General features: G+C 50.0%; 1 protein-coding gene and 1 non-coding gene across 3 annotated transcripts in view; one reads left to right on the forward strand and one right to left on the reverse strand.

The window, feature by feature from the left end:
* The first annotated feature begins 6,302 nt into the window (after window positions 1-6,302).
* TRNAI-GAU (transfer RNA isoleucine (anticodon GAU)) lies at window positions 6,303-6,369 on the forward strand. Its single transcript has one exon. It is a non-coding gene; the product is annotated as a tRNA-Ile (tRNA).
* A 2,651-nt stretch (window positions 6,370-9,020) lies between these two features.
* Window positions 9,021-27,934, reverse strand: part of USO1 (USO1 vesicle transport factor) — a 128,435-nt gene continuing 109,521 nt past the window's right edge. For both annotated transcript variants that reach the window (XM_060247866.1, XM_060247865.1), the window contains 7 exons: window positions 19,829-19,967; window positions 18,487-18,650; window positions 16,439-16,522; window positions 13,875-13,964; window positions 12,828-12,926; window positions 11,985-12,200; window positions 9,021-9,879 (listed from right to left, as the gene is read on the reverse strand). In XM_060247866.1, the coding sequence (XP_060103849.1) occupies window positions 9,799-9,879; window positions 11,985-12,200; window positions 12,828-12,926; window positions 13,875-13,964; window positions 16,439-16,522; window positions 18,487-18,650; window positions 19,829-19,967 (873 nt within the window). In that variant the 3' untranslated portion in view covers window positions 9,021-9,798. The remainder of the gene's footprint in view (window positions 9,880-11,984; window positions 12,201-12,827; window positions 12,927-13,874; window positions 13,965-16,438; window positions 16,523-18,486; window positions 18,651-19,828; window positions 19,968-27,934) is intronic.

The following is a 27,934-nucleotide window of genomic DNA, read 5'->3' on the forward strand; positions in this document are numbered from 1 at the left end:
GTTCTTTTTGAATACTCTCTTGTAACAGGATTCTGAGTGAGTTCATGTGTGATGGGTCGACTTTCTTATGGGATTCTTATATATGTATCATTGTACAAATTTGTATCTGGATTTTACAATAGGACAACTCAAAAATAAAGGCCACTAGATCCTGAGAAATAAACTTTTTGAAATGGATGTCACCAGGACTTTTGTAGATGGTGGATGAATTGATTATGGAAGACTTTAAAACTAATATCCCCTTCTTCAGCTGAAAATATTTATTTGTAATTTGAAGACACTGGATTTAGTCAAGTTGGATTTTGATATTATGTGGATACTTGTGTGAGGAAAGAATGACTACATGATTACAGTACTTTGAAAATACTTTATTTAAATAATTGTTCATCAAAACATACTTTTGAACTAAATTTTCTCAAAATGTTATATTTTTGTGTACTTTAATTGTTGACATTTCATTCTAGAATATAGAAAAATATTTTGATGGCAATTATTTTGATTCATTGCATTTTTCAGCATGGTGTGTTTTGGTTTCATTTATGATCTAACATCTAATAACTGAAGAATCTTGCTAGGTGACTATATGGTTGCTCAGTGGTAGAGCATCTGCCTGGTAAGCAGAAGGTCCCAGGTTCAATCCCTGGCATCTCCAAAAAAGGGTCCAGGCAAATAGGTGTGAAAAACCTCAGCTGAGACCCTGGAGAGCCGCTGCCAGTCTGAGAAGACAATACTGACTTTGATGGACCAAGGGTCTGATTCAGTATAAGGCAGCTTCATATGTTCAATATCTACCTAAGATGTCAGAGGGAGAACGACCATTAGCTATTTACTTCTGAGGAAAGGAGGACATCTTGCCCTCCCGAAGTCATTGTCTGTCTAGTTGTTCAGCAGATACTTATCTTAATGGTATGAATTGCCTCTTTTACTTATCTAGGTTGTTGTTTGGCTTTTGTCTGTTTTTCTTTCCCAGAATTGATGTTTAGGCTTACTGTTTTTGGAGTTATCATAACTGAAGAGACAGGAAGTTGAAAAAAATTGTTCTTGCCTCCCTAATTGGACAGTAGGGAACACCCATCAAGATGTCCTGCTTTCCTCAGAGGAGAATGACCCATCACAGTGAGTATCCAATGGTTGATTTCCCCTTCCTACACTAATAGGACCCATTCCACAAAAGATGTTCTTTGCAATTCTTGTGATAGCCATCTGATAGCCACTCTGGATGGCTCTTACCCTAAGAACTCACCCAGAAGTGCCACTACAGGCCATGGTTTCCACCATCCATGAAGTCTTCATAGTTCCCTTCTAGGCACAACCCAATTCTACCCCACTGGCAGAGTTGAGCCCCCACCTAATTGCCCTACAAAGGAGGACAGAAATTTATTAGATCTGTATCCTGACTTTCCCACTGTAAACAGTAATTCAAGGTGTTGAACAGAGACATTAGAACCCTTCTGCAGCTTCTGCCTTCCTTGTTTGGTAAACTGCCCAGCCTGGGGTCTTGCATTGGTCCCTTGCTGCCCACAGCCCTGGCCAGTTCTCGCATGAGCCCCACGGTTGGCAGCAGAAGTCTCTCCCTCCATTTCTTTCCCCTTCAGGGTGGTTAATCCTTTTGCCTTTGATGTTTCATAGGAGGTGTCTTTGTTAAAGTTTTTCTCGGTTGGCATCCTCCATCATGAGCTTCCTGTTTCCCCCTACTGCTGCTAAACCCACCACAGGCCTCCATCCTGCTGGTGTGCAGGGCGTTGCACAAACTGGTTCCTGGATCTGGCTCTCTGGAATATTCCCTTCAGCCAACGTTGAGAGCTCTGCCCATTACCTTTATTGCCAGATGACAGAGGTTGTGTATTCTGTCCCTGTTTACTGTCCCAGTGCTGATGCGTAATGGGACAGGGAGAGAGAGAGGGCAGGCATCAGGAGATACTCTAAGAATGTTAACGTTTTAAGCATGTTTGTATTCTGAGTAAAAATAATATTTTTAATTGGGCTTGCCTGTGTCCTTTTTAATGTCCATATTTCTGGTACCCAGCCTGAGAAAGCATCATTTATGCCAGATCCAGCCGTTGTAATAAATGAGGGGAGAGCGAACAAGAGAGCAGTAGCCACCTTGCTCTAAGTGACTTCTGCAGACTGAAGAATAGAAGAGGAGACTGGATTTACACAGCACCCTTCACTTGGAGTCTCCTTTCCCTTCCTCTCCTCACAACAGACACCCTGTAAAGTAGGTTGGGCTGAGAGAGTTCTCAGAGAAAACAGGCTGCTTACTTGTAACTGATGATCTTTGAGTGGTCCTCTGTGCATTCAGTGATGGGATATAGGGGGCCTGCGTCAGTCCCAACTGATACTTCCAAGCCTAATAGGATTTTTGCACCCTTCCCAATGCCATGCAAAGGGGGGGGGGGGGCTCCACGATCCATGCTCATTGAGACGGGCACAAGGATCTCACCAGTTCTTCTGACCTACCCCAGTGAGGAAGGAGGGCGGGTAGTGTGAATGCACAGAGGACCACTCAAAGATCATCAGTTTCAGGAAAGCAATCTGTTTACCTTCTTTGTGGTCTCTGTGCTTCACACTGATTGGACACTAGCAAGCAAGTAACAGAGGCCTATCTGGAGGAGGGTGCTGGAGGCACTCAGATACACGCCGCTTGTGACACTGCTCAGTTCACAGAGTTTCTCTGTTATGATGGATGTTTAGAGCATAATGCTTCACGAACATGTGAGGCATCGCCCCAATGGCAACTCTGCAGATGTCCTGTAGAGGAACTCCCTTAAGGAATGCCATGGAGGCTGTAAGTGCTCTCGTGAAATGGGCACAAACTGTCCCCAGAAGGGGTTTCTTGGCTAGAAGATAGTACATTTTATGGTCACAATCCACTTAGATAGGCGTTGTGAGGAGATTCTATGCCTTAGGTCCTGCAGACTTCTAGAGTATGGAGTCAGTGTTGAGATTCATCAGATGGATGAGGATAAAAGGTAGATAGGATAATGTCTGCAGAAAGATGAAACTACCAAGAGTAGTTTGGGTACAAATTTCACATCTGGAGCCAAGGACACACCTTCTGAGTGGAAGGAAAGATACAGGGTATGTGTGTCGCAACAGAGAGCCATTAGTTCTCCTACCCTGCTGGAGGATGTAGTAATAGCTACCAGTAAGGCAGTCTTCCCCGTCAGCAGTTGTAGGGTACAAGTGGGCTCAAAAGGTCTAGACGTGAGGCAATTCAGCACTAGAGTCAGGTCCCATGCTGGAGTGGGGTGCTGTACTGGAGGGAACAGTCATATGAGACTCTTCAGAAACCTTTTGAGGGACAAGTGAAAACAGAAACCATCTACAGGTGCATGGAAGGCTGCTAAATAGACTCTCAGAGAGGAAGGGCTGACACCCTTGTCTACCAAGGACAACAAAAAACCAAATACCACCATCAAATCAGAACACAATGGTGAACTATGTACAGAGCACAATACTGGAGAAAAGCCTTCCACTTATATGCACAGGACTTCCTAGTGAAGGGTTTCCTGCTTTTAAGAAGATGAAGAGGATATTGGATTTATATCCCGCCCTCCACTCCAAAGAGTCTCAGAGAAGCTCACAATCTCCTTTTCCCTCCTCCCCCACAACAGACACCCTGTGAGGTAGATGAAGATATTGGATTTATATCCCGCCCTCCACTCCAAAGAGTCTCAAAGCGGCTCACAATCTCCTTTACCTCCCCCCCCTCCCCACAACAGACATCCTGTGAGGTGGATGGGGCTGAGAGGGCTCTCCTGGAAGCTGCCCTTTCAAGGACAGAGTCTCAGAGTGGCCTACAATCTCCTTTACTTTCCTCCCCCACAACAGACACTCTGTGAGGTGGGTGGGGCTGAGAGGGCTCTCACGGCAGCTGCCCTTTCAAGGACAACCTCTGCCAGAGCTATGGCTGACCCAAGGCCATTCCAGCAGGTGCAAGTGGAGGAGTGAGGAATCAAACCCGGTTCTCCCAGATAAGAGTCCGCACACTTAACCACTACACCAAACTGGCTGATCAATCCTGGCCAAGAGAGCTCTCAGGGAAGCTTCCAGGCTGTCAGTTTCAGATGTAGTACACTGTGATGTAGAACCTGACCCTCGTAGGCAAGGAGTAGGTCAGATTCCAGGGGGGAAATTCCCCAGGATGGGGGCAGAAGAGAGAGGAACCAATGCTGCCTCGGCCACCAAGGTGTGACCAGAATCCCTGCCGGATTCTCTTCATTATCTTGTTCAGGACTCTGGTGATGAGTGGCAGAGGAGGGAACAAGAAGAGGTGCTGTTGGTGCCAGCGGTACTGGAGCCCATCCCCCAGTGAGAGGGTGTAAGTCCCCGCTCTGGAACAGAAGGCAGGGTATTTCACGTTATGCCTTGTGGCAGCAGCATCAATGGATGGGCGAACCATTTCCAGAACAGAAGTTGAACGTACTTCCAGTTCATTTCCCATTTGTGGAGTGTGGCACCCCCTTTGCTCAGGAAGTCCACTGTTATGTTTTGGTAGATGGGTAGCCACTGGGTAGATGGGTAGCCAGTGTCCAGTTGTAGGCAATCCTCTCAGATGTCAAGAGTGAGGAGACAAAGTCGTTGAGAGATTGTGCGGCCTGTTTGTTGAGGTAGAAGAGAGCAGTTGTATTGTCCGTTAGGATGGATACTACATGACCTTTCAGCAGGTGTTGGAATGAGTGAAGTGCATATCTGATGGCCAGTAGCTCTAGGTAATTTATGTGCTGTGCAGTGAGATGTGATTCCCATGGAGCACCCACACAAAAGCTTTTTAGGCATGCCCCTCAGCTCCACTGGGAGGAAACTGTCATGAGAATTTGGGATGGGGAGAGGAGGTAGAAAGGAGCACCCTCTGTTAGACTCATCACAGTCTTCCACCACCACAAGGAATCCAGGATGTGAGGTGGAAGCTGCAGATGCATGGATTGATGGTGGATAGAAGTTTCTCATGAATCAAAGTTGCAGGGGTCACACGCGGAGACAAACAAGGACCAAGACTGGTGTGGTAGATGCCATTAGCCCCAAGAGATGCTGAATTTGGAGAGCTGAGGCATCCCCTTGGGAGTGAATACTGGCCATCAAAGAGATGACTGCTTTGTGCACACCAGGGGTGGGTGGGAGGAAAGCTCTGCAAAAACAAGAGTTTAGGATGGCCCCTAGGAACTGAACCCGGGTAGACAGGGTCAGATTTGATTTTTTGAGGATGACTTGGAGACCCAAGTCATGGAGGAAAGCAATCGTGGTGTCCAGATGCCATCTGAGAGTCTGTTCCAAGTCTGCAACCACCAACCAACCATCTATGTAAGGGAAGATGTTTATCCCTTGGAGACAAAGATGGGCTGCTATGACCACCATTGTTTTGGTGACAATACAAGGAGTGGTAGCAATAGCAAACCAGAGGTTGGAGCAGAAGTGGGGGTGGATAGTCAGATGGAAATATGCATCTTGGAGATCCAAGGTTGCCATCCAAGCTCCCTCCCAAAGGAGAGGAAGGACATATACTGGAGGGACATCATTTGGAACTTCTTGTACACAATGAATTTGTTCAGAGCCCTGAGATCCATAATGGGCCAAAGGCTCCCATCTTTCTTTGGAACAGTAAAGTAACGGGAATAAAATGCAGATGGGTGCGGGTTAGCGGGAATCTGCTCTATGGCTTATCTTCTGATGAGGTTGTCCACCTCTTACAGGGCAACTGCAGATGAGGGAGTGATGATGAGCCTTGGGTGGTGGAGGAGTCTGAACAAACTATTCTGTAGCCCTCTGCGATAATGGATAGCACCCACTGATCTGATGTTACTCTTCTCCAAGTGGGTAAGCATGGTTGAAGATGTGTGGGCATGGCTGGCTGGGGAGTGATGGCTAGTGGGTTGGCATTGAAGCCAAAGGCCCTGTTTGGATGCCTTAGATCTGCCTTCTTGAGATAGTGATGCAGAGAATTTTCGTTTGGCTCCATATGAAGATCATGACTGGCTCTGATGAGATCTGGGGGTCCACGACTGGTCTGGTGAAGATTTGTTAAAGGACTTGGTCCAGAATTTCTGCTTGACAGCTCTGGAGGAAATGGAGATGCCCAGATTGAGTGAGGTCTTAGTGCTTTTACCCAGGCCCTGTAGGACAATGTCTGTGGTGGAGCTAAATACCCTTCACCTTCAAATGGTAGGTCCTCTACCAGATATCTGGTATCCTGAGGGAGGGCAGCGGAGCAGAGCCATGAGTGGTGACAGAGGGTAATGGCTGATGTAAGAATTTTGGAAAAGACGATCAAGGAATGCTTCACTGTCCCTTTGGGGAGGGACGGTGGCTCAGTGGTAGAGCATCTGCTTGATAAGCAGGAGGTCCCAGGTTCAATCCCTGGCATCTCCAAAAAAGGGTCCAGGCAAATAGGTGTGAAAAACCTCAGCTTGAGACCCTAGAGAGCCACTGCCAGTCTGAGAAGACAATACTGACTTTGATGGACCAAGGGTCTGATTCAGTATAAGGCAGCTTCATATGTTCATATGTTCACTGCATTTTGGCAAGTAGCATGCCTTCTTTTTTATGTGACAAGCTTCCTGACACTTGTCCTCAGGTAAAGAGGCCATCACATCTACCAGCTGTTCCCAGAAGGCATATTGACAGCGCCCATACATGCCACATGATTGAAAGTTTTAATATCCAAGGCTTTAGCTGAGTAAAACTTGTAAAGGTTGTACAGATGTAGAAGCAGGTTTTGGCAGCCTGCAAGAGGACTGATGTCATGGGCAGGGCCATTGGTGTAGAGGTTTCCCTCTGCACAATGTTGAACAGTGTATCAGTCAATACTGGAGTTGTTTGGTGAAGAGGGGGAGAGTGTGAGCCATCCTCCTGACAGTCACTGTAAGCTCGTATCTATTTCAAGGTGAGACCGAAGCCTCCTCTGTCACTTTCTGTGTCAGAGAGGGCTTGGTGTTGGACTTGACTGGTTCAGAGTGGACATTGTTTGATTCTGGGTTAGAGTGGGATGATGAGGCTTCTTCCTCAGAAAGTTCTGGGGAAGGCCGAGGTGGAGTCTTTGGTTTGGGAGGTTGTACAGGTGTTTCAGTGGGACAGATTGTTTTGGAGGGTTGTCTGTCAAAGGAGGCTTTGGCGGTGGAAGTTCTGGTGTGGATCTTGGATCCCAATGTCAGGAGTGATAAGAGGCGATAGAGTGAGTATCCCAGTCCAGGTGAGGATGATGCATCCAGGGGACTGTTGAAGGCATAGGGCATGCCCCATATATGTATTGTCACTGGTGTTGGTCCCATTACAGTGAGAAATGCTGATAGCCTGGGGTCGTCTGTGTGGGAGAGCTCAGTTCCGAAGATGAAGGGTGTTTGAGAGGGTCTACCGGTTGAACTGGTTGGCATGGAGTCGGTGTAGGTTGTGATGGAGAACTGTTCTCCATGCCTGAAGATAAAGAGCAAGATGTCTGCTGAGTCAGGTCGATCTTGGAGTCTGAAGACTGAAGCCCTTGGGCTGTGAGAGCTGTTGAATCGCAGGGTCAAGAAGTTGGATTGGAGGAACCAATGAAGGCTCCAGAGTATGGCGAGGAGATGGTGGCTTTTCAGGATGGTGACGAGGGCTCTTTGATTTCTCAGAGTTCTTTTTATGCCTTTTCTCCTTGTCCCATTTATGCTCTTTACCCTCCCTGTGTTTCTTTGCAGGAATGGAGTGTCCGAATCTGATGCCGAGGCCTGGCATTCTTGCACCGACCGGTCGGCATTGGGACTGAGCAAAGATTGCTGGAGTGGAGGTTGATATGGATGGGGTGGATGGCAAGGCGTGACCCAAGTCATCCTGTGAGGAGGCCATCTTGGGAGAGGATAGAGCAGACGTTAAAAGGGCAGTGCATAGTCAGGCTGCCCTGCTTCTGCAAGTTTGTTCAGAGAACTTTGTACAGTGGGTACAAGTCTCTGGGCAGTGGGATTTCTCAAGACAGAGTGCATGGGTGTCTGATGGGGGAATTTTACTACCACACTTTTTATACTGCTTAGAGTACCCCCAAAATTTTTCCACGCAGTGGCGGGAAAAAATGGTGAAGAGAAGGATGAAAGGGGTTAGGCCCTGGGTCTCCCTGGAGGGGGAGGGTAAGGGGGGAAAGTTTGCTCAGATGGAGTCACTAACTACCTGTTTGTCTTTCTCGGATCCAACGGATGGAAAAGTCAGTTTCCATTGATGAGATGCAGGAAAAACAACGAAAAAGTTCGAATGAAGGTAAGTGCCGGCAAGACAGAGGAGAGAGATCCTATCTGTGCAGCAGTTAGAAAGGAACTGGCTGAATCCTTGTGCCGTCCCAGTGAGCATGTGCAGTGGAGCCCCTGCACATGGCACTGGGAACAGCGTGGAAGTTCTGATCAGAACCAGGGCAGGAGCACGATATCCCGTCAGTGTGAAGCACAGAGACCATGAAGAAGATCTGCTCTTGAGAGAGCAGCTCTGCTGAGAACTTTTGGCTGACCTAAAGTCCCAGCAGCAGCTCCAATGGAGGAGTGGGGAATCTCCCAGATTAGAGTCCATATGCTTAACCACTACATCAAACATCTCCCCAGACCAGCGCAGAAATCTCAGTGTTGTTCCACTCTGGGCAGGGCTCTGAGAGCCTCCTCTGTCTTGCAGATGGGGGAGCGGATGTGGGAACGAAACCCCCGGTTTGACTGCAGAAAGTATTTTGCACATGGAACACCTTTATTTCCAAACAGAGGGATTACAATAGAGGTAGCATTCTAATTTATTTAATTGTAAATCTGCTTGTGTTACTGATATTGCAACAAAGTGGAAAGTACAAAATAGAGCATCTTAATTACATCTTGGGGGTCACAAACTGGCCTGAATCCTGCCAATTTTGATTAAGCAGCACTGCTCTCTTATCTCTGTCAACATCTGGAACAAACAGCTTCCCAGGTGGAAAATTCTGGGTGTTCTAACAAGCCACCAAAACAGAAAACAAACTTAAATAGCACAGCCTTCATAATGATAAGCAACCACCATGACTAAAATCAAGGGAATGAATACTAAAATGGTTTTAGCATCTATTTTTATTACCAAAACAGCAAGTTGGTGCAACAACTGTGTTTCGTTTTTCTTTTAAAAATCTTATCCATTAGGCACGAGAGCCAATAAATTATAATCAACCCATGCCACCTTTAGAACAAAAGCTTGTTTTTTTAAAGCGAGTACCTGGCAGCATGTTAAAATTTCTCATGAGTTTTCAAAAAAAAAATTGCTTTAAAATGCTACCAAATACTGCTTCATCACTCCGGCACTCTCTCCCCATCGCCAGCGGGCTTCCGAAGGTGGAGAATGCAGCCATGTCAGGGGTCAAGGCACTCTATGCTGAGATCAGCTGAGCAGGAAATCAAAAGGGAACCACTTCCTCTTGGCCTGTCCCATTCAGCACAAGAAGTAGCAAGGAAGACGCCACAAGATCTCTCCGTGTCAAATTCAGGAAGCAAAGATTCTATTCGACAGATGTGAAACCACAAACACAACATATTTAATCACATCAGAGCTCCAAAAGAATGAAGTGACAAACATATTGAACAGATGCAAATGGCAACACGCAAAGTTCACCACATGGTCATCTTTCATGCTTTGGCAGCCCCCAGAAAGGCTTCTGATGTGGACAGGAAACTTAAAACTGGTCTTCACTTCTGGCTATAAATGATCAGAAACTCGAGAGTAGATTTAGTGACTCTTCTGCTCCTTCCTGAACTAGGTATTCTGCATCACAAGGCCATGAATGTATCTTGTCTCAATGCAATATGAGATTCCCACATTTGAAACATCAGAACACAATTAATCTTCTCCCTCTTCTTTTCCATCTTCTTCATCTTCCTCACCTTGGTCACCAGATTCAGTGTCGTCCTCATCTTCAACCTTTAACAAAACAAACAAACAACAACAACAACAAAAAAGGCATGACAGCAATCATTACGTTGAGCCTGTCTGGTCACCACCACATGTCTACAGCAAATCAGCTGTCCAAGATATGTCCTCAAACTGCCTGTGTAAGAACCGGAGGACTGTCCTGATGTCCCCTTCCCAGCAGGGGGGCTTCTGTAACATCTGAGGAGCCCTCTGCGAGGGAAGGGTCAATGGCCCAGCTCCTCCTTCAGGTTTCTCAGGCTGCCCCAGGACTGGGAGTGAGAAAGGGGCACAGAGCAGCGGATCCCCAGAGCTGCAAACCAAGGCCCTTGAAAGACACAGCGAGGCTGGAGGTGGTGCTGTTGAGGCCGCCCGAAGAGTGAGACTACATGGCTCTGTTCATATGGCTTCACTTTCCTCCAGACACGACATCGATTACCACAAGGCACAGAGCAACACCACAGCAGAGCCGGTGGGAAGTGGTGGTTAAGAGCAGCAGACTCTCATCTGGAGTGCTGGGTTGCTTCCCCACTCTTCCTCCTCCCCCACGTGAAGCCAGCTGGATGACCTTGGGCCAGATCTCTCTCAGCCCCACCGACCCACAAGGTGTCTATTGCAGGGAGGGGAAGGGAAAGGAGTTTGGAAGCTGCTCTGAGACTCCTTCAGGGTATGAAAACTGACTCTTATTCTTATGATTACTAAGAACTGAAAAAGAAGCCATAAAATCATGTTTCTGGGAGGCTGGAGCTTCTGAGAAGAGGCTGCAATTTGGACCTTCTAAAAGGATTTTGTACTCTGGCTGCTCATTTCCCACTTCTGTTACCCAACAGCACAGAATGGCAGCCAACCCACCAACTTCTCGGCCAAATCCAGTTGGGATCGTTAAATATTTAAAAGCATGGTGCTGTGACAGAGTACAAAAGACTCTGTGAGATCCTTGTCCTGAGGAACTCACAACCCAAATGTCAAAGGCAGAAGAGGAGAAAACAAGCAAAGGCGGACAATGGACAGAATCTGCCTGTGCATCAACCACTGGGCACATCCCGGCTTAGCCTCAATGGGGGATGGGCTAAGCAGTCCATGGAGGAATTGGAAAGATGCAAAAAGGATCAAGAGGTGTTCTGGAGGGGGATCCAGGACAATGGGAGGAGCTGGAGAACTAAGTGATGTTTCTGGATATTTGGCTAGAGAGAAAGGGGGGCGGAGCCAGGAGGGCCTGGAAGGGAATGAGGAGAGGTTTACGCGGGGCGGGGACTTGCGGGAAGCCCAGGGGGGGGAATCAGGCAGAGGCACTGCAGGGTTGGGACAAAAAGGAAAACCAAGGCTGTGGTGAGTTTCGGACAGAGGCAAGAGGACTGAGGTGAGAAAAGGGAGATCCTGAGAGGAGAAAACTGTTGTAATCAGAGGAGACACAACATGAACCAGTTTCACCTGAAGGGATGGGTTGTATTCTCATAATGCTGCACAGGGAGAAGAAGCCAAAATCAGCTCAGGAAGAGAGACTCCCCCCCTCCACTGGACTGCTTCTGCCCCCAGAGGCTCCCGGCCTTGCATGGGTTTGCTTGGTGCTTTTGCAGGAGATTGCGCTCTGGGAGGGAAGGGAGGGGGAGAATCCCAGGAGACACAAAGCCTGCCGGGTGGGACTTGCTCAGCACTTCCATTTTCCTGGTTTGCTTTGCCCCGCCCCTTCTTTGATGAGGCTTCTGCTCCTGCTTCCATCCTCTTCAGCTGACCTCAGTGCTCTGCTGCCTGCTCTTACTGACTGGTGTAATGCTGGAAGTGATCACCCCCAACGGAAGCACTACTGGGTTTGAACGTCCTGTGAGCTGCCCTGCCCTGGATGGCCCAGCAGAGCCCCGTGGAGGGAATCCAGGGTTGCTGTGCAGAGGCAGGCAATGGCCAACCACCTCGGGACATCTCCTGCCCCTTGTGGGATGGCCAGAAATCAGCTGTGACTTGACGGCACTTTCCACAGCTACCCCTGAGCTGCCCAAAGAGTCTGTTCCATTGGGAGAGTGGAAGAGGGAGGGAGGGAAGGAGGAGGGATCAGGCATGATGATCAACCATTTCAAACTGAACTTTGCAACGGGCTCGTGTTCAGCATAAGTGCCTCCTACCGGCTCTCCAAGTTCCTTGAGCTTATTCTTCAGGGCAATTATTTTCTGATCCTGGTCAGCCAGAAGAACCAGAAGGTCATCCTGCTCTTTCTTGGATTCGGCTACTTCCTGCTGCAACGCACTCCTCTCTGTTTGCAAAACAGCCACGGTGCTGTTGGCTGAGTCCAGCTGCTGTTTCAGCAAAGTCCTTGCCTCCGCGAGACCTAAAATTTCATTCTGGTAAGGGGGGGGGGGGAGAGCCAAAATACTGTGACTGCATTTTTAAAAACTGCACATACAGCAGCAGCCTCCCCACCCTCCCCTTCCTTCAGGGCCAGCAATGGGCCTCAATGTTCTTTTAAGTTTTACATGGCTTTGAAATCGCGTGTGGGAGCAGATTAGGACAAGAACTTCCAGGAAATGTCTTTTCCTCACCTCCCCACAGAATCACTTGGACATGAGACCATTCGCTGCCCCCCCCAGTGCCAAACCCCATGGGCGGAGGCAGGGTCCCGGGCATGCTGAAGGCGAGCACGCAAGACCAGCACCTGGGAGAGCCAGTTTCAGACCCTCTCTGGGTAACCCTGGCTCAGGCCTGCTGCTCTCTCCGCTCCCACTGCAGGGAACAAGGAGCCCCATAAAAGTGCCCTGGGCTCCTTGGAGGGAGGGCCGGATGAAATGCATCAGAGAAATGCATATCATGCAAGGGCCTCTGAGCCAACCCAGGATGAGGCCCTCAGCCAAGCTAAGCCAAGCGTCACCAAATAGATAGATAGATAAATTTATTGTCATTGTTCTCAAAAAAGAAAATGAGAGCAATGAATGCTGAATTTAAAGATGGAGAATGTGTCATGCGGACCCCACCTTTAATTCTTTCGTCTCCTGCAAGAGTCCCATGATTCTTCCTTCCAGGTCAGCTGTCTGTGTGCTGCTGTCTCCTGGCACAGGGGCTGGTGTTGCATGCTGCAAAACAGAGACCACAGCAAACAATGGGCGGGAAGCCTATGCAGCCTGAGACTGGCACTGTAGTTTGCGACCAATGCTTCCTCTAAGCTGTGGAATCTTGTGAGCAAGAAGTACTTTGTGAGCTCCTGGCATTAAAGTTGTGAGCGAGCAATTTGGCTACTGCATAAATTAGTTTGCTCTGGCGCCATTCTTCCTCAGCTAAGACAAAGATATGTGAGGCTAAAAAACTGTGAGCTAGCTCACACTAACTCAGCTTAGAAGGAACACTGTTTGTGTCTTGGTTAAGCAATGCAACAGGACTCAAGGACAGCCTGCACCAACATGAGCTGGGTGGGCTGCTTTCATCACAAGGAGGAGATGGTGGTTGGAAATGTGGGAGCTCTGGCTGGGACCAGTCTCCCAACTGAACAGGGGTCAAGTGAAGGGCTGGGAGGTGCTCTCAGAGCCGGCCTTGTTCATGGAGAAGTAGGCTGGTGGGGTTCGGCAGGAGGGTCTTCTTTCAGTTACATCTTTCTTGTAAACTGGACCCTTCCTCAGATTCTACCGACCTAACTATGCTGACCTACACTGCCATATCCTTCAGGCTAGACTACAGTAAAGCACTCTACCTGGGGCTACCTTTGAAGACTTAGAAATGGCAACCAACACAAAAGCCAGGGGCTTGGGCATTTCATTCCTCCTGCAGCAGCATTCTCTGCTGTGGGGCCAGCAAGAGGGAGGGAGCAAAGTGGGATTGCTGGGCAGGATGGTGGCTGTCGTCTGTGTACACGGTTTTAATGTTTACTGCAGCGTTTGAGCTGCCCTCTTTCAAGTTGGAATACAAATGGCTTTAAATCAATTGGTGTGAAGTCCTGCCTGTTTATGAATGCAACTAGACAACTGAAAGGGACAGAAGGATGCTGCTGCTTCCATAGACAGAAAGGACAAGGAGCCAAAGAGGGTCACCATTTGCTGAAGCAGTTCTTGCTTTTCAGTCTGAAGCGCAGCGATCTCTATTGTCTGCAAGTGGATCTGGGCTTTCAAGGTTTCCACTTCCTGTAGGAAAAGAAATCCCACCGTCACACACTGCCGTTACTCATCAACATGGAGGATCATCCAGAGCAAAGACAACATTAATCCACTGGAACTCCAACACATGACATGCACATGACTGAGACACAGTAGAGAAATTTATGTTCAGTGAAGTTATAAAGACTGCACAGAGACATCAATGTTCCTCTTCTGTTTTAAGTTAAACTTCGTCAGACCTCTGATGCTTAAGCTCTCAGGATGATCTACTTACTATGATGGCCCCATCCACTTCTCTCCCTCAGAGGCAAGATTTCCCCTCCATTTCCCTTTCCTGACTGAGCCACCTGTCATGAGTCAGCCAGGGCTCAGCAATAGCGAGAACTCCCTGGGAGAAGAGGAGCCTTGAGTCAAAGGAAGTCTGACTGACTGTGTCAAGTCTGCTGTAGTTTCTATGTGTAGTTAAATCATTTCTTTGGTTCAGGAAAAGGATCCTGGGTAAAACCACACTGTATGCCAATGCTGCTAGCTCGAACTCTCCTCACCCCCCTCCCGTCCTTTGTTATGTAGCCTTGCTTTGAAATGGGAATATGGGAACAAGATTACGGAGCCTTCTCAGAGGGGCCTGGTGCCAAGAAGACGCTCAAGGACGACCCAGGCCTGAGAACGAAATAGTAACATCAATGTGTGAATGTGCCCTGCATAGAGTACCCCTCCCTCAAGAATTCCTTTGATGTATACCTTAAATGTTGGCTCTGATTGTATACACGCCAGTCTTTCAATTTCGTTCTATAGTCTAACAACATGTTACAATAAACTAGAAACTTTTATCAACAAAGGTCTCGTTATTGAAACATCAGACTTGACAGACTGAGCTGCAGACTTGTCAGAATTCACTGTCAACAGCTGGTGCAGAGCCACCAACATCCTCCAGGTGGATCTCAGTTGGCTGTTTCCAGTCCACCAGTATCCCCTACGTCTTTAGAATGCTGCAGACCAAGCCTGAGAACAGAGCTACAGACTAAGACAGCAAAGTGCACGTCTCCTGGCCCCACGCCAGCTGCTTGCTGATAACCAAGAGATGAGTAGCTGCAGGACTGTTTCCGGGCAGCTGGCTGTAAGCATGACCTTTAGGTCTGTGGCTATGAAATCAGCCAAGAGAGGCTGTTAGGCATGGATGCAATGTGTATGATTGATGCTGAGCCACTGACCCTGCCTTGTTTGATTCCTGGAACTTCCCCTTGGACTGAACCATTCTGCCTCCTGGATTTCTGACTTTGAATTGAATGACCCTGCCTCGCCTGACTCCTGGCACCTGATACTCAAAGCCCGCAAGCCAGTACATCGCCCTAGTAATGTGTTTTTTTCTTTGCTGAAGAACTCTGCCTGTCCCATCCTGTCATAGTATGGTATTTTGGCTGTTGGCTCAGCCTAGGAACCTTAGGGAAGGATCAGGAGCCTGCTTTAACTTAAACAAATAGCACTTGAAGTGTTTTGAAATTCAAAAATGACAAAATATTTTATTTACTAGAGAGGGGAAAAGGCAGGTGAAATCAGGTGTTGAAATTTCTGAGGCAACTCAACATACATAACTCTGTGGTAAAAGTAGTACATGCACAGACTTTAGTTCTTGTATTTCAGGCCAATAAGAGTTTCTTAAGCTATTCACAGTTACTTCAATCTTTATGTTGAGAGGCTTTTGTTCCAGTGTTTTCCCAAACACTCCAGAGTATTCTCTGACTCTCTGGTTTCCCGAAGCTGCTACACTCTTTCCAGTAGCCAAACGCCTTCTGTTGAAACACCAGTACTCGTCTTGAGTTTTTGCATTAAAGTCTCTAAAGGCAGTTTCTAACCATGCCAGACCAAGGATCTCTGCACACTTCAGAGCTAAGTCCGTTTGACTGGGTAGGGAACTTCTCTCTCTACAAGACCAATCCCCTTCCCTTGGCCCGAATGGAAGTCTTTGCCTACTTCCCAAACTTCCTTGCTGGATTTCCCCTAGTTCTCCACCTGTTGTTAAACTAACTGCTCTCAGTCAAGGCTAAATTTCAAAACTGTTGGTACTCGACTCTTCTTAGCTAGAGATGAAATTAGACTAAATCCTCCTCAGCATCCAGTTCAGAAGTCTTTCTCTGCTCAGCTAATGCTAACCAATCAGATCTCTCGAAACAGCCTGTCACTTAAAGCTTTCTGGCTCTGTGAAGAATTAACCCTTCACATTCAACTGTTTGTACAGCACTTCTAAGCTTTGTAAAAGTGCAGTCCATTGCACTTACATTGCAGGCTAATGGCTCGCATGTGGTAACTTTGCTTTGATGCACCTGGTCCAAGACCAAATCTAGAACCAATATTTTTGGGTGCATCGTCTCCTGCTCGCTTCTCAGTTCCTTTATAAAACATTACACACAGTTGGTAGGATGTGATGGCAGCACCTGAGAGAACATGATTCAGCACCTCATTACAAAGAGGAGCACGACCAAATGAGCGGTGGAGCTTCTTACCCTGTGCAGGTCACTCTCCACCTCAAGACCACTCTTCGTCTGTGAAGACCCCTCCATTGTTCCCACAGCTGGTGATGAAAACTTCTACAAGTATCAGGCAGAAACAAAAAAATTAGATCCGTTCAGCAAAATACCATTCAGCTAAGAAGCAAAAGCTTTTGAAGGTTTAGTTGCAGGCTTCAAGGTGTGAGCAGTGCTTCCACACATCTTTAGAATCCAGTAGCATATCCAGGGGCCAGACAGTACTGGTTCAGTGCTTTTATACAAACATACAGAATTATTCTCTATGTGCAACTCTGCATAATTTATATAAATTCAATTTTTTAAAATGTAGAATTGTTTCAAACTGTAACTTTGAAAACTAGGCTGGAAACACACCTCCTCCACTTGAGCCAGCCCACTTTCCCCTTCAGTCTGTCAAGGTCAGTCTCGCCTACGTGGGCAGGAAGCAGCTGCCGGTCCTCCATGTCATCCACTCCAGGACCCTTCTAACTGGAGATGCTGGGACTGAGCTCAGGGGGCCTGCAGCAGGGAAGGGGTGAATGCTCTGACCCTGAACCCTCCTGACTCAGGCCATGAGAGCCAGCTTGGTGCAGCGGTGAAGTGTGCCGACTCTTCTCTGGGAGAACTGGGTTTGATTCCCCACTCCTCCACTTGCACCTGCTGGGATGGCCTAGGGTCAGCCATAGCTCTGGCAGAGGTTGTCCCTCTCAGGGTGTCTGTTGTGGGGGGAAGCGATAAAGGAGATTGTAAGCCGCTCTCTGATTCAGAGAGAAGGGCGGGGCATAAATCTATGGTCTCCTTCTCCTTCTTATCTGCAAAGTTGCCAATTTCAGCGATCACTGAAGATGACACCACATTTAATTCTGTTTGAGCTGCTTCCTCTATCTTGACAGTTGTACACACCAGTGTCCTCATGTGCCATGTGGAATAATAATGGGCACTGCTGGCCTGGATGGCCCAGGCTATCCTGACCTCATCAGGTCTCAGAAGCTGAGCAGAGTTGGCCATGGTGAGGACTTGGATGGGAGACCACCCAGGAAGTCCAGGGCTGCTCCACAGAGGCAGGCAAGGGCAAAACACCCCTGAAGGTCCTTTGCCCTGCCCTGGATGGCCCAGGCTAGCCCAATCGCAGCAGATCTTGGAAGCTAAGAGCCAGCCATGGCTAGCATTTGAATGGGAGACCTCCAAGGAATACCAGGGTTGTGACGCGGAGGCAGGCAACAGCAAACCATCCCTGTGTCTCCTGCCTTGGAAATCCTGCAGGGGTGGCGCTTTGCACACTCACTGTGTGTCTTACAATGCAGAGAGGGAGGAGCACACTGAACACGCCACGGGAGGAGCTGTCAGACCTTGTAACTTACTAGTTTAAAATGTGCTGAACTGTTCATGTTCCCTTGCCCTAACTAACTCCATCTTGAATGGCTCTACTAAGCCTTTTGCTTAGAAGCTTGCATTTCAAACAATGTTGCAACAATAAACAACTCCCATGGGAAATTCCTCACATAGCCCTAACAAATGCAGACGGGCTTTGATGATAGCTATACGCCTCAAGGTAACCAGCAGGGGCCCTTCCTTGGGAAAGAGATAAGGGAGCATGAGAACCATCTATTGCCTCCCAAATGTGTGAGAATGACTTTATTGTTTACGTTTGATGTTAGAAGTTAAAATGGCATGTATCGCTTTGAAATGTATTTCGTCCTTGCTACAGACAACTAGTTCTCAAATAAAATGGATTAAGCTGCTACAAACTATGGTCCATTTACTTTGAAGTTCCAGGTCTGACAGGGGCATGACAAGGAACACTTGTGGTCCTCTGAGGACAGAGCTCAGTCGAGATACACAGACCTGTCAGTCCTTGCTGCCTTAGAAGACTGAGAAGCACGATGTGGGAAGCAGCCTTCAGGATGAGCAGAGGATGCTTCCAAAGCCAAGATCCCTCCTGCCCCCTTCTGGCCTAGGAGCCAGAGGACACCCCCCCCCCAGGAGAAGGGACTGGAAGTCTCAGATCTCCCGTTCCCAGGCGACATCAGGAGAGCAGGACTCACCAAGGTTTCAATCAAGGAGTCCTTTTCTCTCAGCTGTTCCTCCAACCGTGCCAGTTTGTGCTGCCATTCTTCCGCCTCTTCCCGCAATCTGCTCAGCTCTTCTGGCTGGACGCCATTCATCTGGGCCACATCGTTGCAGGAACTGTGGTGCTGACTGTCCTTTCCTAGAAGTCAGAGTGGAGAGCGACTCATTCCTTTGTAGGGTTCTAGGAAGGATTTTCTACAACCATTTTTATTCCGAAGAACATTTTGAACCTCTCCCACTTCAGGAAGACCACTTCTTCAAGGTAACTGCATGCAGAGAGCTGGGCTGAATCCAAATGTGGAAAGTGCCTCTGACTTGAGGAAGGCTTTTTTTTTTACATGCAAGAGCACAGAATAAGAAAAGTTGGAAGGGCAGATGTGTTCTCTTCTGTGGGGATTTGTGGAAGGACCAGAATAGCTACAGAATCTGCCATTTCTAGCACCACGTAGACTCTTATATGAATGGCTGCAGAAATGTGCAGGGGGATATTTCCCTTCTGTTAGAATTCTCTGGATCCAGGATGCTTTAGGCTGATGTACAGCAGGGAGAAGCCAGTTACTGGACCATCACACAGCTGCAGATGATGGTGGGTCTTGTTTTAACCCTTTAAGGCATGGCTGATGTTCTCAAACAAGTCTTTAAACTATCAACATGTACCTAATGAGTTACACCTAATGAAGTCAGCACATCCTTAGTTGACACCTGTAAGTCCATTTCTTCCATGAAGATACCTGGCAGTCTTACGAGAAAACCAGTCTAGTGCTGACATTTTACAGAATATCCTTTTCTTTTAGTCAGAAATTATGAACATGATTCAAATCACATTCAGACTTTGAGATAAACTTATTCACAATAAATCAACTTCATCCCTGCTCAAATGTGCTAAGTCACTCGGAATAAATGAGAGCGCAGGAACAGAAGCAGCAAAAGACTGCTACTGACCGTCGGAGGTAAACCTCTAAGCTTCCTCCCAATCAAACATGAAAGGATGGCTTTGGTGCTCACAGCTAACAAGTGCTGCTAGCTGTTGACATCTGACAGGGACTTCTGGCCAAGACACAAATGCTGTCTGACAGAAAGAAGCTGAAAAGCAAGAACTCTTCTTCATCAAGCTTCTCCATTATGTTAGAAGCAATTCTGCCTTGGAGCTGGCAAGGCTACTGGAGCCAGACCAGATAAAATTCATTTGCACGTGCCCAGTCCTGCTCTGAGCTACTACTGCCATTGACCTGCAATCCTATGACCTGTGTGTGGCTCCCACCTGAACTCTGCAATGGAGCCCATGCAAATGGCAACACACACTGCTCATGGTAGTACCTAGCTGCACTTTCAGCAGATTGTACTGGTCCTTGTGCTGTTGGATTTGTGACACTTGCTGCGTGACTGTCGCCTGCAGATGTTCATTCTGCACTTTTAAAGACTCTACTTGCTTCTTCAATTCTTCCAGCTCCTGATCCTTGAAAATAAAGCAGACATTTACTTAATAATGGCTACAGACACACTTGTTGACCTGATTGTGCCTTCAGTTTTTCTTTCTGGGGGAAAAAAATCACCTTCCCTATTGTGCATTTAAAAAAGAAAAACACTTGGGACTTTGGAAATAACACAGTCACCTCTAAATCCAGAAATGCTTCTTGGCAGACAAGGTCCCAGAAGGCTGACTTAGCTGCAAGACCACATCAGGATGTGCACAATCCCAGGAAGCCTCAGCACCCTCTCTCAGGCTCAGGCGTCTCCCTCCCCAACCAAGTGGTGGCATCCAGCTGCTGAGCCCAGGAAAACCAAGCCTGCCCTGTTCCTTCACTGACTTGCTTTACACCGTGAGTGACTCAATGAAGATCACAACATTTAGTAACGCAGCAGGAATAGCATAAGGCAGATGCACTATAACCAGCACTATAATAGGACTTGACCACAAAGTTAGCAAACCAGGCACTAAGAAAGGATGTAAGGAAGGCAAAAGCTGAATCTCAGGCAACTGAAAACCATGCAGTCACACAATAAATGCACACAACAATGTACTGATTTAATGTTGAGATGCAGGGGCCAACTAAGACAGAAGCGAGGGGACTTGAGACATGCAAAGCTCAAGGCATCTAAACCATCCCTGTCTTGAAGTCTACCACCATGGAAAACAGAGTTTCTGGAAGCCGTATGGTACATAACCTGCACACCACACAAACAGTTACAACTTGCTTCATCTCACAACTAACCATCTCAGCCTTTAGACACACCTGAGCCCACTACACAGTTTCTTACTGAACACACAAGCCCTCTGCTGCTCCATGATGGATACACAACATAACAGTCCTCACCCCACCCCATGTGTGCAAACGTGGTACAAGTTACTGCTACATGGATTGAATGGTAACAGGATAACTGAGTGGAACTGACAGGTTTTTGCAGCGGAGCTGGACATGTACTGACAAACAACAAAGTAACAGAGTGGCTGCACAGTGATAGACCAAAACAAAAACAACTGTGCCCAAACAATCACAGTCTCTATTGCCATATATTCAACAAGTTAAGGATGTGCCTTTTGGAAGTTGTGTGAAAACCCTGACCCTGGCTGAGGCTAAGTGGACATTCTTTGGGCCAGGGATAACTGGGAGATGGTGCTCAGCAGAGCACAAAGCTCTCCGGGGGCGGGGGGCATATGGGGAGAGGCCAGCTCTTAGATATGCTGGCCCCAGGCTGCTCAAGGACACCCTGATCCAGACTTCTTTTGACTCAACTGGTGGGTGCTGGCTGGATACGTGCCTGTATAGGCACCACAGTCAGCAGGTGCGTGCTACTGCATTTTGCACCAGCTGGAGTTTCTAGGTCAGGTTCAAGAGCAAGACTGTGTAGAATGAGTTACAGTATCTAACCTGGAAGTGGCCACTGCATGGGCCACTGGGCCAGACGTAAGGAACCAGTTGCCTGACCTGCTGCAGATGATAAAAGGCTGACCTGGCAACTGTGGAGACCTGGGCCTCCATGGTAACTCTATGTTCCTAGTAATCCTCAAAGACAAATTGCATGCATTCTCCTAGGAAAATTAGACTAGCCTAGGTATAGAACCAGGAATAAACAGGCATGATTTGGAAAATTCAACTGGAAAGCTGAACTGGCTGATAGGATTCACCACCCTTCAAGAATGGATTCCCCACTGTTTATTCTTCTTAACGGCAAAACACGGAATCAAAAGTTTCTTTATCACTTTATGACATTCCACATATAATAGCAGCATACAGTAAATTCCGAGAATTTCCAGTAAATCTTGGCTCTCCAGTGGCATTCCAAGTCCATTTCTCTCATTCACACTTTCTATATCTATGCCTGAGCATGAAAGGGGGAGGGGTGTGAATCAGCAGGAGAGCCTCTGCTTGGCATGCAGGTGGTCCCTGGTTCAGCCTCCCGCTGAAAGCACCAGGCACGAGGAGATGGGGAGGTGCCAGGCAGCCGAAGCAGACAGTCCTGAGCTTGATGGGCCAGTATAGTGATTCAGCAGATGGCTGCTTCATGCGTTATAAAAACAGGTTTCCTACCTGTAACTGATGATCTTCGAGTGGTCATCTGTGCAGTCACACCGATGGGAGAAGGCGCCAGCGCCGATCACGATCGGTAAACTTCAAAGCTGCGGATTTCCGCGTCTCCGCCCCAGTACGCATGCCCAGGAGCCCCACCGCGCATGCCCACTGGGACAGGAGCGGACATCACGCCAGTTCCTTCTGACCGCTGCGTCAGCCCACTGACGGACCGGCCGCAGAGGGGAAGGAGGGCGGGTAGTGTGACTGCACAGATGACCACTCGAAGATCATCAGTTACAGGTAGGAAACCTGTTTATCTTCTTCGTGGTCTCTGTGCATCACACCGATGGGAGACTAGCAAGCTAAGCATACCTGGAGGAGGGTGCCACGGTTCGTCAGTAGGAAACAGATTGCAGCACAGCACGACCCACCGAAGCCTCCCGATGACGCCTCAGGTCCAGGGCATAGTGCGACATGAAGGTGTGCGGTGACGCCCATGTCGCAGCCCTGCAGATGTCCTGAAGGGGTACACCCCTCATGAATGCCGCCGAGGTGGCCATCGCCCTAGTGGAATGGGCCCGCACCGGCCCCGGAAGCGGCGTCTTGCAAAGCAGGTAACAGAGCCGAATCGTCTCGACAATCCACCTGGACAGTCTCTGGGACGATATTCTCTGCCCCCTCGTTGCGGTTGCGTAAGACACGAACAAGCGGGGGTCCTTTCGCGAGCCCTTCGTACGATGTACGTAGAAGGATAACGCCCTTTTTACATCGAGAGCGTGTAGCCGGCGCTCCGATTCCGACGCCGGGTTGGGGTAGTAAGCCGGCAACGAAATGTCAGCGTTGAGGTGGAAGGAGGACAAGACTTTCGGTAAGAAAGTAATGTCCGGACGGAGCACTGCCCCCTCTGGCGTGAAGGACAAATAGGGGGCATCACTTCGGAGGGCTGCCAATTCGCCCACTCGCCTGGCCGACATCACCGCCACTAGGAAGGCCGTCTTCCATGCCAAGAGGTGCGGAGCACAGGTGGCCATTGGCTCAAACGGCTTGCCGGTTAAAGCCTTGAGCACTAAGACCAGGTCCCAAGCGGGGGCGGGCGCCCGCACTGCCGGAAATAGCCGAGCGAGGCCCTTCAGGAATCTCTTGGTATCCGGGTGGGCAAAAACAGAATGTCCATCCACCCGAGGGTGTTCTGCCGAGATGGCAGCCAAGTAGATGCGCACTGACGTAGCCGCCAGGCCCGCATCTACTAAGAGATTAAGAAATCCAAGATAACTGGCAGACCCGCTTCACGCGGGTGGACCCCTGCCGCCTCAGCAAAACTGGAGAATCTGCTCCACTTATACGAGTACGATGTACGCGTGGAAAGCTTCCTGCAGTTCATCAGAACAAATCTCACTCTCTCAGATAGCTGTCGCGGCTCAGGCGCCACGTTGTGAGTTTCAGGTGCGGGACATCGTGATGAAGTACCCGACCGTGGTGCGACAGTAAGAGGTCCGGCACTTGTGGGAAGTGGTGAAACTCGCCCTTGGCCAGCTCCAGGAGGAGTGGAAACCACTGCTGCCTCGGCCACCACGGTGTTATGAGGATGCCCACCGGCCGGTCCTGCAGAATCTTCTGCAGCACCCGAGTAATGAGTGGGACGGGGGGAAACAGGTACACTCTGTGCCAGCGCCACGGGATAAGGAGGCCATCTCCCAGGGACCTGGGATCCGCTCCCCCTCTGCTGCAGAACATCCTGCACTTCGTTGCCCCGTGTCGCAAAGGCGTCGAGGTCTGGCGTGCCCCAGCGCCGGAAGACCGGTTCCAGATAGTCCCAATTCAGCTCCCACTCGTGGAGCAGCGCCCCACCTCGGCTGAGAAAGTCCGCTCGAACGTTCTGTTCCCCCGGGAGGTGAGTGGCCACCAGGGATATCCCCAGGGACCCACACATCTCCCAGATACTCATGGCCAGTCTGCACAGGCTGCGGGACACCGTGCCCCCTTGCCGATTCAGGTAGGCCATAGCCGTGGTGTTGTCTGTCAGAACGGCTACAGACCTGCCCCGAATCAGAGTCTGGAAGGAGTGCAGGGCATGAAACACTGCCATCAGCTCCAAGAAGTTGATGTGCTGACACTGTAGACGACTGGGCCACGGGGCCCCCACGCACAGTCCCGAGGCATGAGCCCCCCATCCCCACAGGGAGGCGTCTGTCGTCACTGTGATGGAAGGCAGAGGTCTCTGAAACGGGACCCCTTCCACTAGGTTGTGCTCTATCCCCCACCAGTCCAGGGACTTCAGTATCTCGGGAGGGACTGTCAGTAGACGAGACAGAGGGTCGCTGTTGCAGTTGAAGACCCGGAGGAACCAGAGCTGTAACGGGCGCATGCGAAGCCTCGCCAGGCCCAAGACCCCCGTCGTCGCTGCCATGAGCCCCAAGAGGCGCTGAACCTGACGAGTGCGCACCATGGGGTTCTGGCGGAAAAGACAGACCGTCTGGATGATGACTGCTGCGCGATCTAGAGGGAGGAACGCTCTGCAGGCCACCGAGTCCAGGACTGCGCCGATAAACTGTACCCGTTGAGTAGGCTGTAGATGGGACTTCCCCCAGTTGACTTGGAGGCCCAGGTCTGCTAGCAGAGCAAGAGTGAGATTGATGTGTCGCATCAGTGATTCCCGTGAATTCGCCACAATCAACGAGTCGTCGATATACGGGAACACCGTTACCCCCTGCAGCCGCAGGTGAGCCGCGACGACCACCATGGTCTTGGTAAAGACCCTCGGAGCAGTGCATAGGCCGAAGGGGAGGGCCCGGTATTGGAAATGGGCATCCCCAATAGCGAAACGTAGGAATTGGCGATGGGAGGGAAGGATAGAAATATGGAAGTACGCATCCTTCAGATCTAGGGTGGCCATCCAGTTGCCTGATCTGAGTAGAGGAAGGATGCACTTCAGGGAAGTCATACGGAACTTGTTGCATCGGACAAAAAGGTTCAGCGCACGGAGGTCCATGATAGGCCGAAGGCCCCCATCCCGCTTGGGGACCGTAAAGTAGCGGGAGTAGAAGCCCTGACCCCGCTGATCCTCCGGTACAACTTCGATGGCCCCTTTCAGGAGGAGGGATTGCACCTCCTCTTGGAGAGTCGGGGACGGTGAGGTGTATACGAATTTGTGAGTCGGGGGGTGTTGCAGAAATTCTATCTTGTATCCCCGCCGTATGATAGCCAGGACCCAGAGGTCCGATGTAATGCGGCCCCACACGGAGAGGAAGCGGGAAAGGCGGATAGAGTCCACAGCCGTGGGTGGGCGAGCTGCCCGGAGGGAGTCAAAGGCTCTGCTTCTGCTGCTTAGAGCCCTTCTGTCTGACAGACTGGGTGGCAGGTGGAGAGTACTTGGGCTTCGCGGAGTACTGCTGACGTGGGAAGGAAGATGCCTGCTTCGGGCGCCACGAGCGCTCTGGAGACTTTGCGTATGGTTTCCTCTGCCACGATTTTGTCCACTGGCGCTTAGCCGTCGGGCGGGACGCTGACACCCCCAGGTTCCTGGACGTCTTCATGCTCTTATCGAGCTCCTGGAGGACGGAGTCCGTGTTAGAGCTAAAGAGGCCCGAACCATCGAAGGGAAGGTCCTCGATGTAAGCCTGAGTGTCAGGCTGGAGGGCGGTAGACCTGAGCCATGAATGACGCCTCAACGATATGGCGGTAGTCAAAGCCTTCGAGCAAATGTCCCCAGAGTGCTTGGATGCATTCAGCTGCTGTTTAGCCAGCAACATCCCTTCTTTCTGCAGCTTCCGGAGAGCAGACCTGCTCTGATCTGGCAGGGCGGGCAGAATGCTGGAAACCTGGTCCCATAGCGCATACTGGTATCTGCCCATACAGGCAGAGTAGTTGGCTATCTTTACGCCCAGGGAACCCGCCGAATAAAGTCTGCGACCCATGGAGTCCAGTTTCCTGCCTTCCTTGTCCGGAGGCGTGGAGTGTGTCTTCTTCGCTTTGGACGACGAAGACACAACCACCGAGTTCGGCTTTGGGTGGGTGTACAAGAAGTCCGCAGTGCTCTCCTGGATTCGATACATGTGATCGAGACGTCGGGAAGACACCGGTGTCGAAGCGGGTTTATCCCATGAGGATTTTGCCGTTTGGAGCATTACATTCGTCAGGGGAAGCGCCACCGCGGTCGAGGTGTCGCGCTGGACGATGTCGAATACAGTGTCCGTCACCACCGGCTGTGGTTGTTCTGTCGGTAGCGATAGTACCTGGGCCATTCGCTTAATCAAATCCCCGTAGGATTTCAAGTCCTCCGACGGGGAGATGGGTTGTTCCTCCGACGTCTTCTCCGGTGGGGAGGGTTCCGCCGGGGAGGAGCCCTCTAGTTCCTCTGGGGAAGAGTCCCGCATGGACCTTGCAGAGTCTCCAGGGGACTGCGAGGGGTCCGACGGGTTGCGGGGTGGCGGCGACTCGGGTTCGACAGGCGCTTTCGGTTTAATCACCGGAGGCTGTACCAACTCCCGACGAGGTTCCACCTCCGGCGGCTTCGAGACCGACGCCGATGCAGAGTGCTTCGGGGTGCAGTAGGAAGTGCGGGACCGGTATGACGAGGCTGAGCGTTGATCCCATTCCGTCTGTCTGGGTTGGAGCCACGGGAAAGGCGGTTGCATGGGATACGCGCCGTATAAGTACTGCCATTGACGCTGGTCCCACGGGACGTGAGTCGCTGGCCGATGCGGAGAGCGGTCACCGTCAGTGTGGCGTGGTGAGGGAGCCTCCGGTCGATGCTCGCGGGATGAATCCCATCGGTCCCAAGGGCTTCGGGAGCGGGGGGTCCCCAGTCGAGGGGGAGGGCTCCTGTCGGTGCCGAAGCGTTGGGCCGGTTCGATCTCGGAGTCCGAATCCGATATGACCAGCTGGGTCGGCATGGATGCCAGAGGGCTCTGTCGATGAGGCGATGCAAATAGCTTTAGAGGAGGAACAGTCCTCGTCGGGACCGACAGATCCTCCGACTTCGGCGAGATCTGCAGGGCTGGCTTGCGAGACTTCGCCTTTTCGGCCTTCTTGCTGTGCTCCCCTCGATCCTCCTTGTGCCGCTTTACAGGCACTGAGGAATCCGAAGTTTCAGCCGAGCCCGAGCATTTTTGTGGGCAGTCGGCGTCGGAGGGGGCCTGTTCGGTATCGACCGGTTTCGGTGCCGATACCTGTTCGGTGGCGGCCTTTGGCTCTTCGGCCATTTTGCGGGGGGAAAGCGCCTGTTCCATTAGCGCCGCCGCCAGTCTCGCCGCCCGATTTTTCCGAGTTTGTTTGGAAAATTTGGAGCAATGCACACACGAGTCCGGTTTGTGGCGTTCTCCAAGGCACAACAGACACAGCGAGTGTCCGTCAGGCGGTGCGATCTTGCTTCCACACTTGACGCACCGTCTGAAAAATCCCCACTGCCTTTCCATACGAGGGAAAGTGGCGGGAAGGATCGCGGGGAACCGATAGGGAAGCCGCCCGGAGGGCGGAAGACTCACCCTACGTTCCCGCGCAGCAGAAAAACTACACTAACTATGCTAAAACTAACTAGGAACTAACTAACAGCTATCTAACTAAGAAACCAATAAATTGAAGTAAGTTCACCGACCGTAGCCAAGGATCGACCGATCAGCGCGGCGGTCAGAAGAGAACTGGCGGGATGTCCGCTCCCGTCCCAGTGGGCATGCGCGGTGGGGCTCCTGGGCATGCGCACTGGGGCAGAGACGCGGAAATCCGCAGCTTTGAAGTTTACCGATCGTGATCGGCGCTGGCGCCTTCTCCCATCGGTGTGATGCACAGAGACCACGAAGAAGATCCAAGATTATTTCCGTTGTTTTGTGTGCAAAGCAAAAGAGAACTGGTCACAGATAAGGAACATCTCATTCCATTTTGGAAGACTGTTCCCTCTGGATAGCCACCAATTCTG

This window comes from Heteronotia binoei, chromosome 10 (assembly GCF_032191835.1).
Source record: "Heteronotia binoei isolate CCM8104 ecotype False Entrance Well chromosome 10, APGP_CSIRO_Hbin_v1, whole genome shotgun sequence".
Taxonomy (NCBI): domain Eukaryota; kingdom Metazoa; phylum Chordata; class Lepidosauria; order Squamata; family Gekkonidae; genus Heteronotia; species Heteronotia binoei.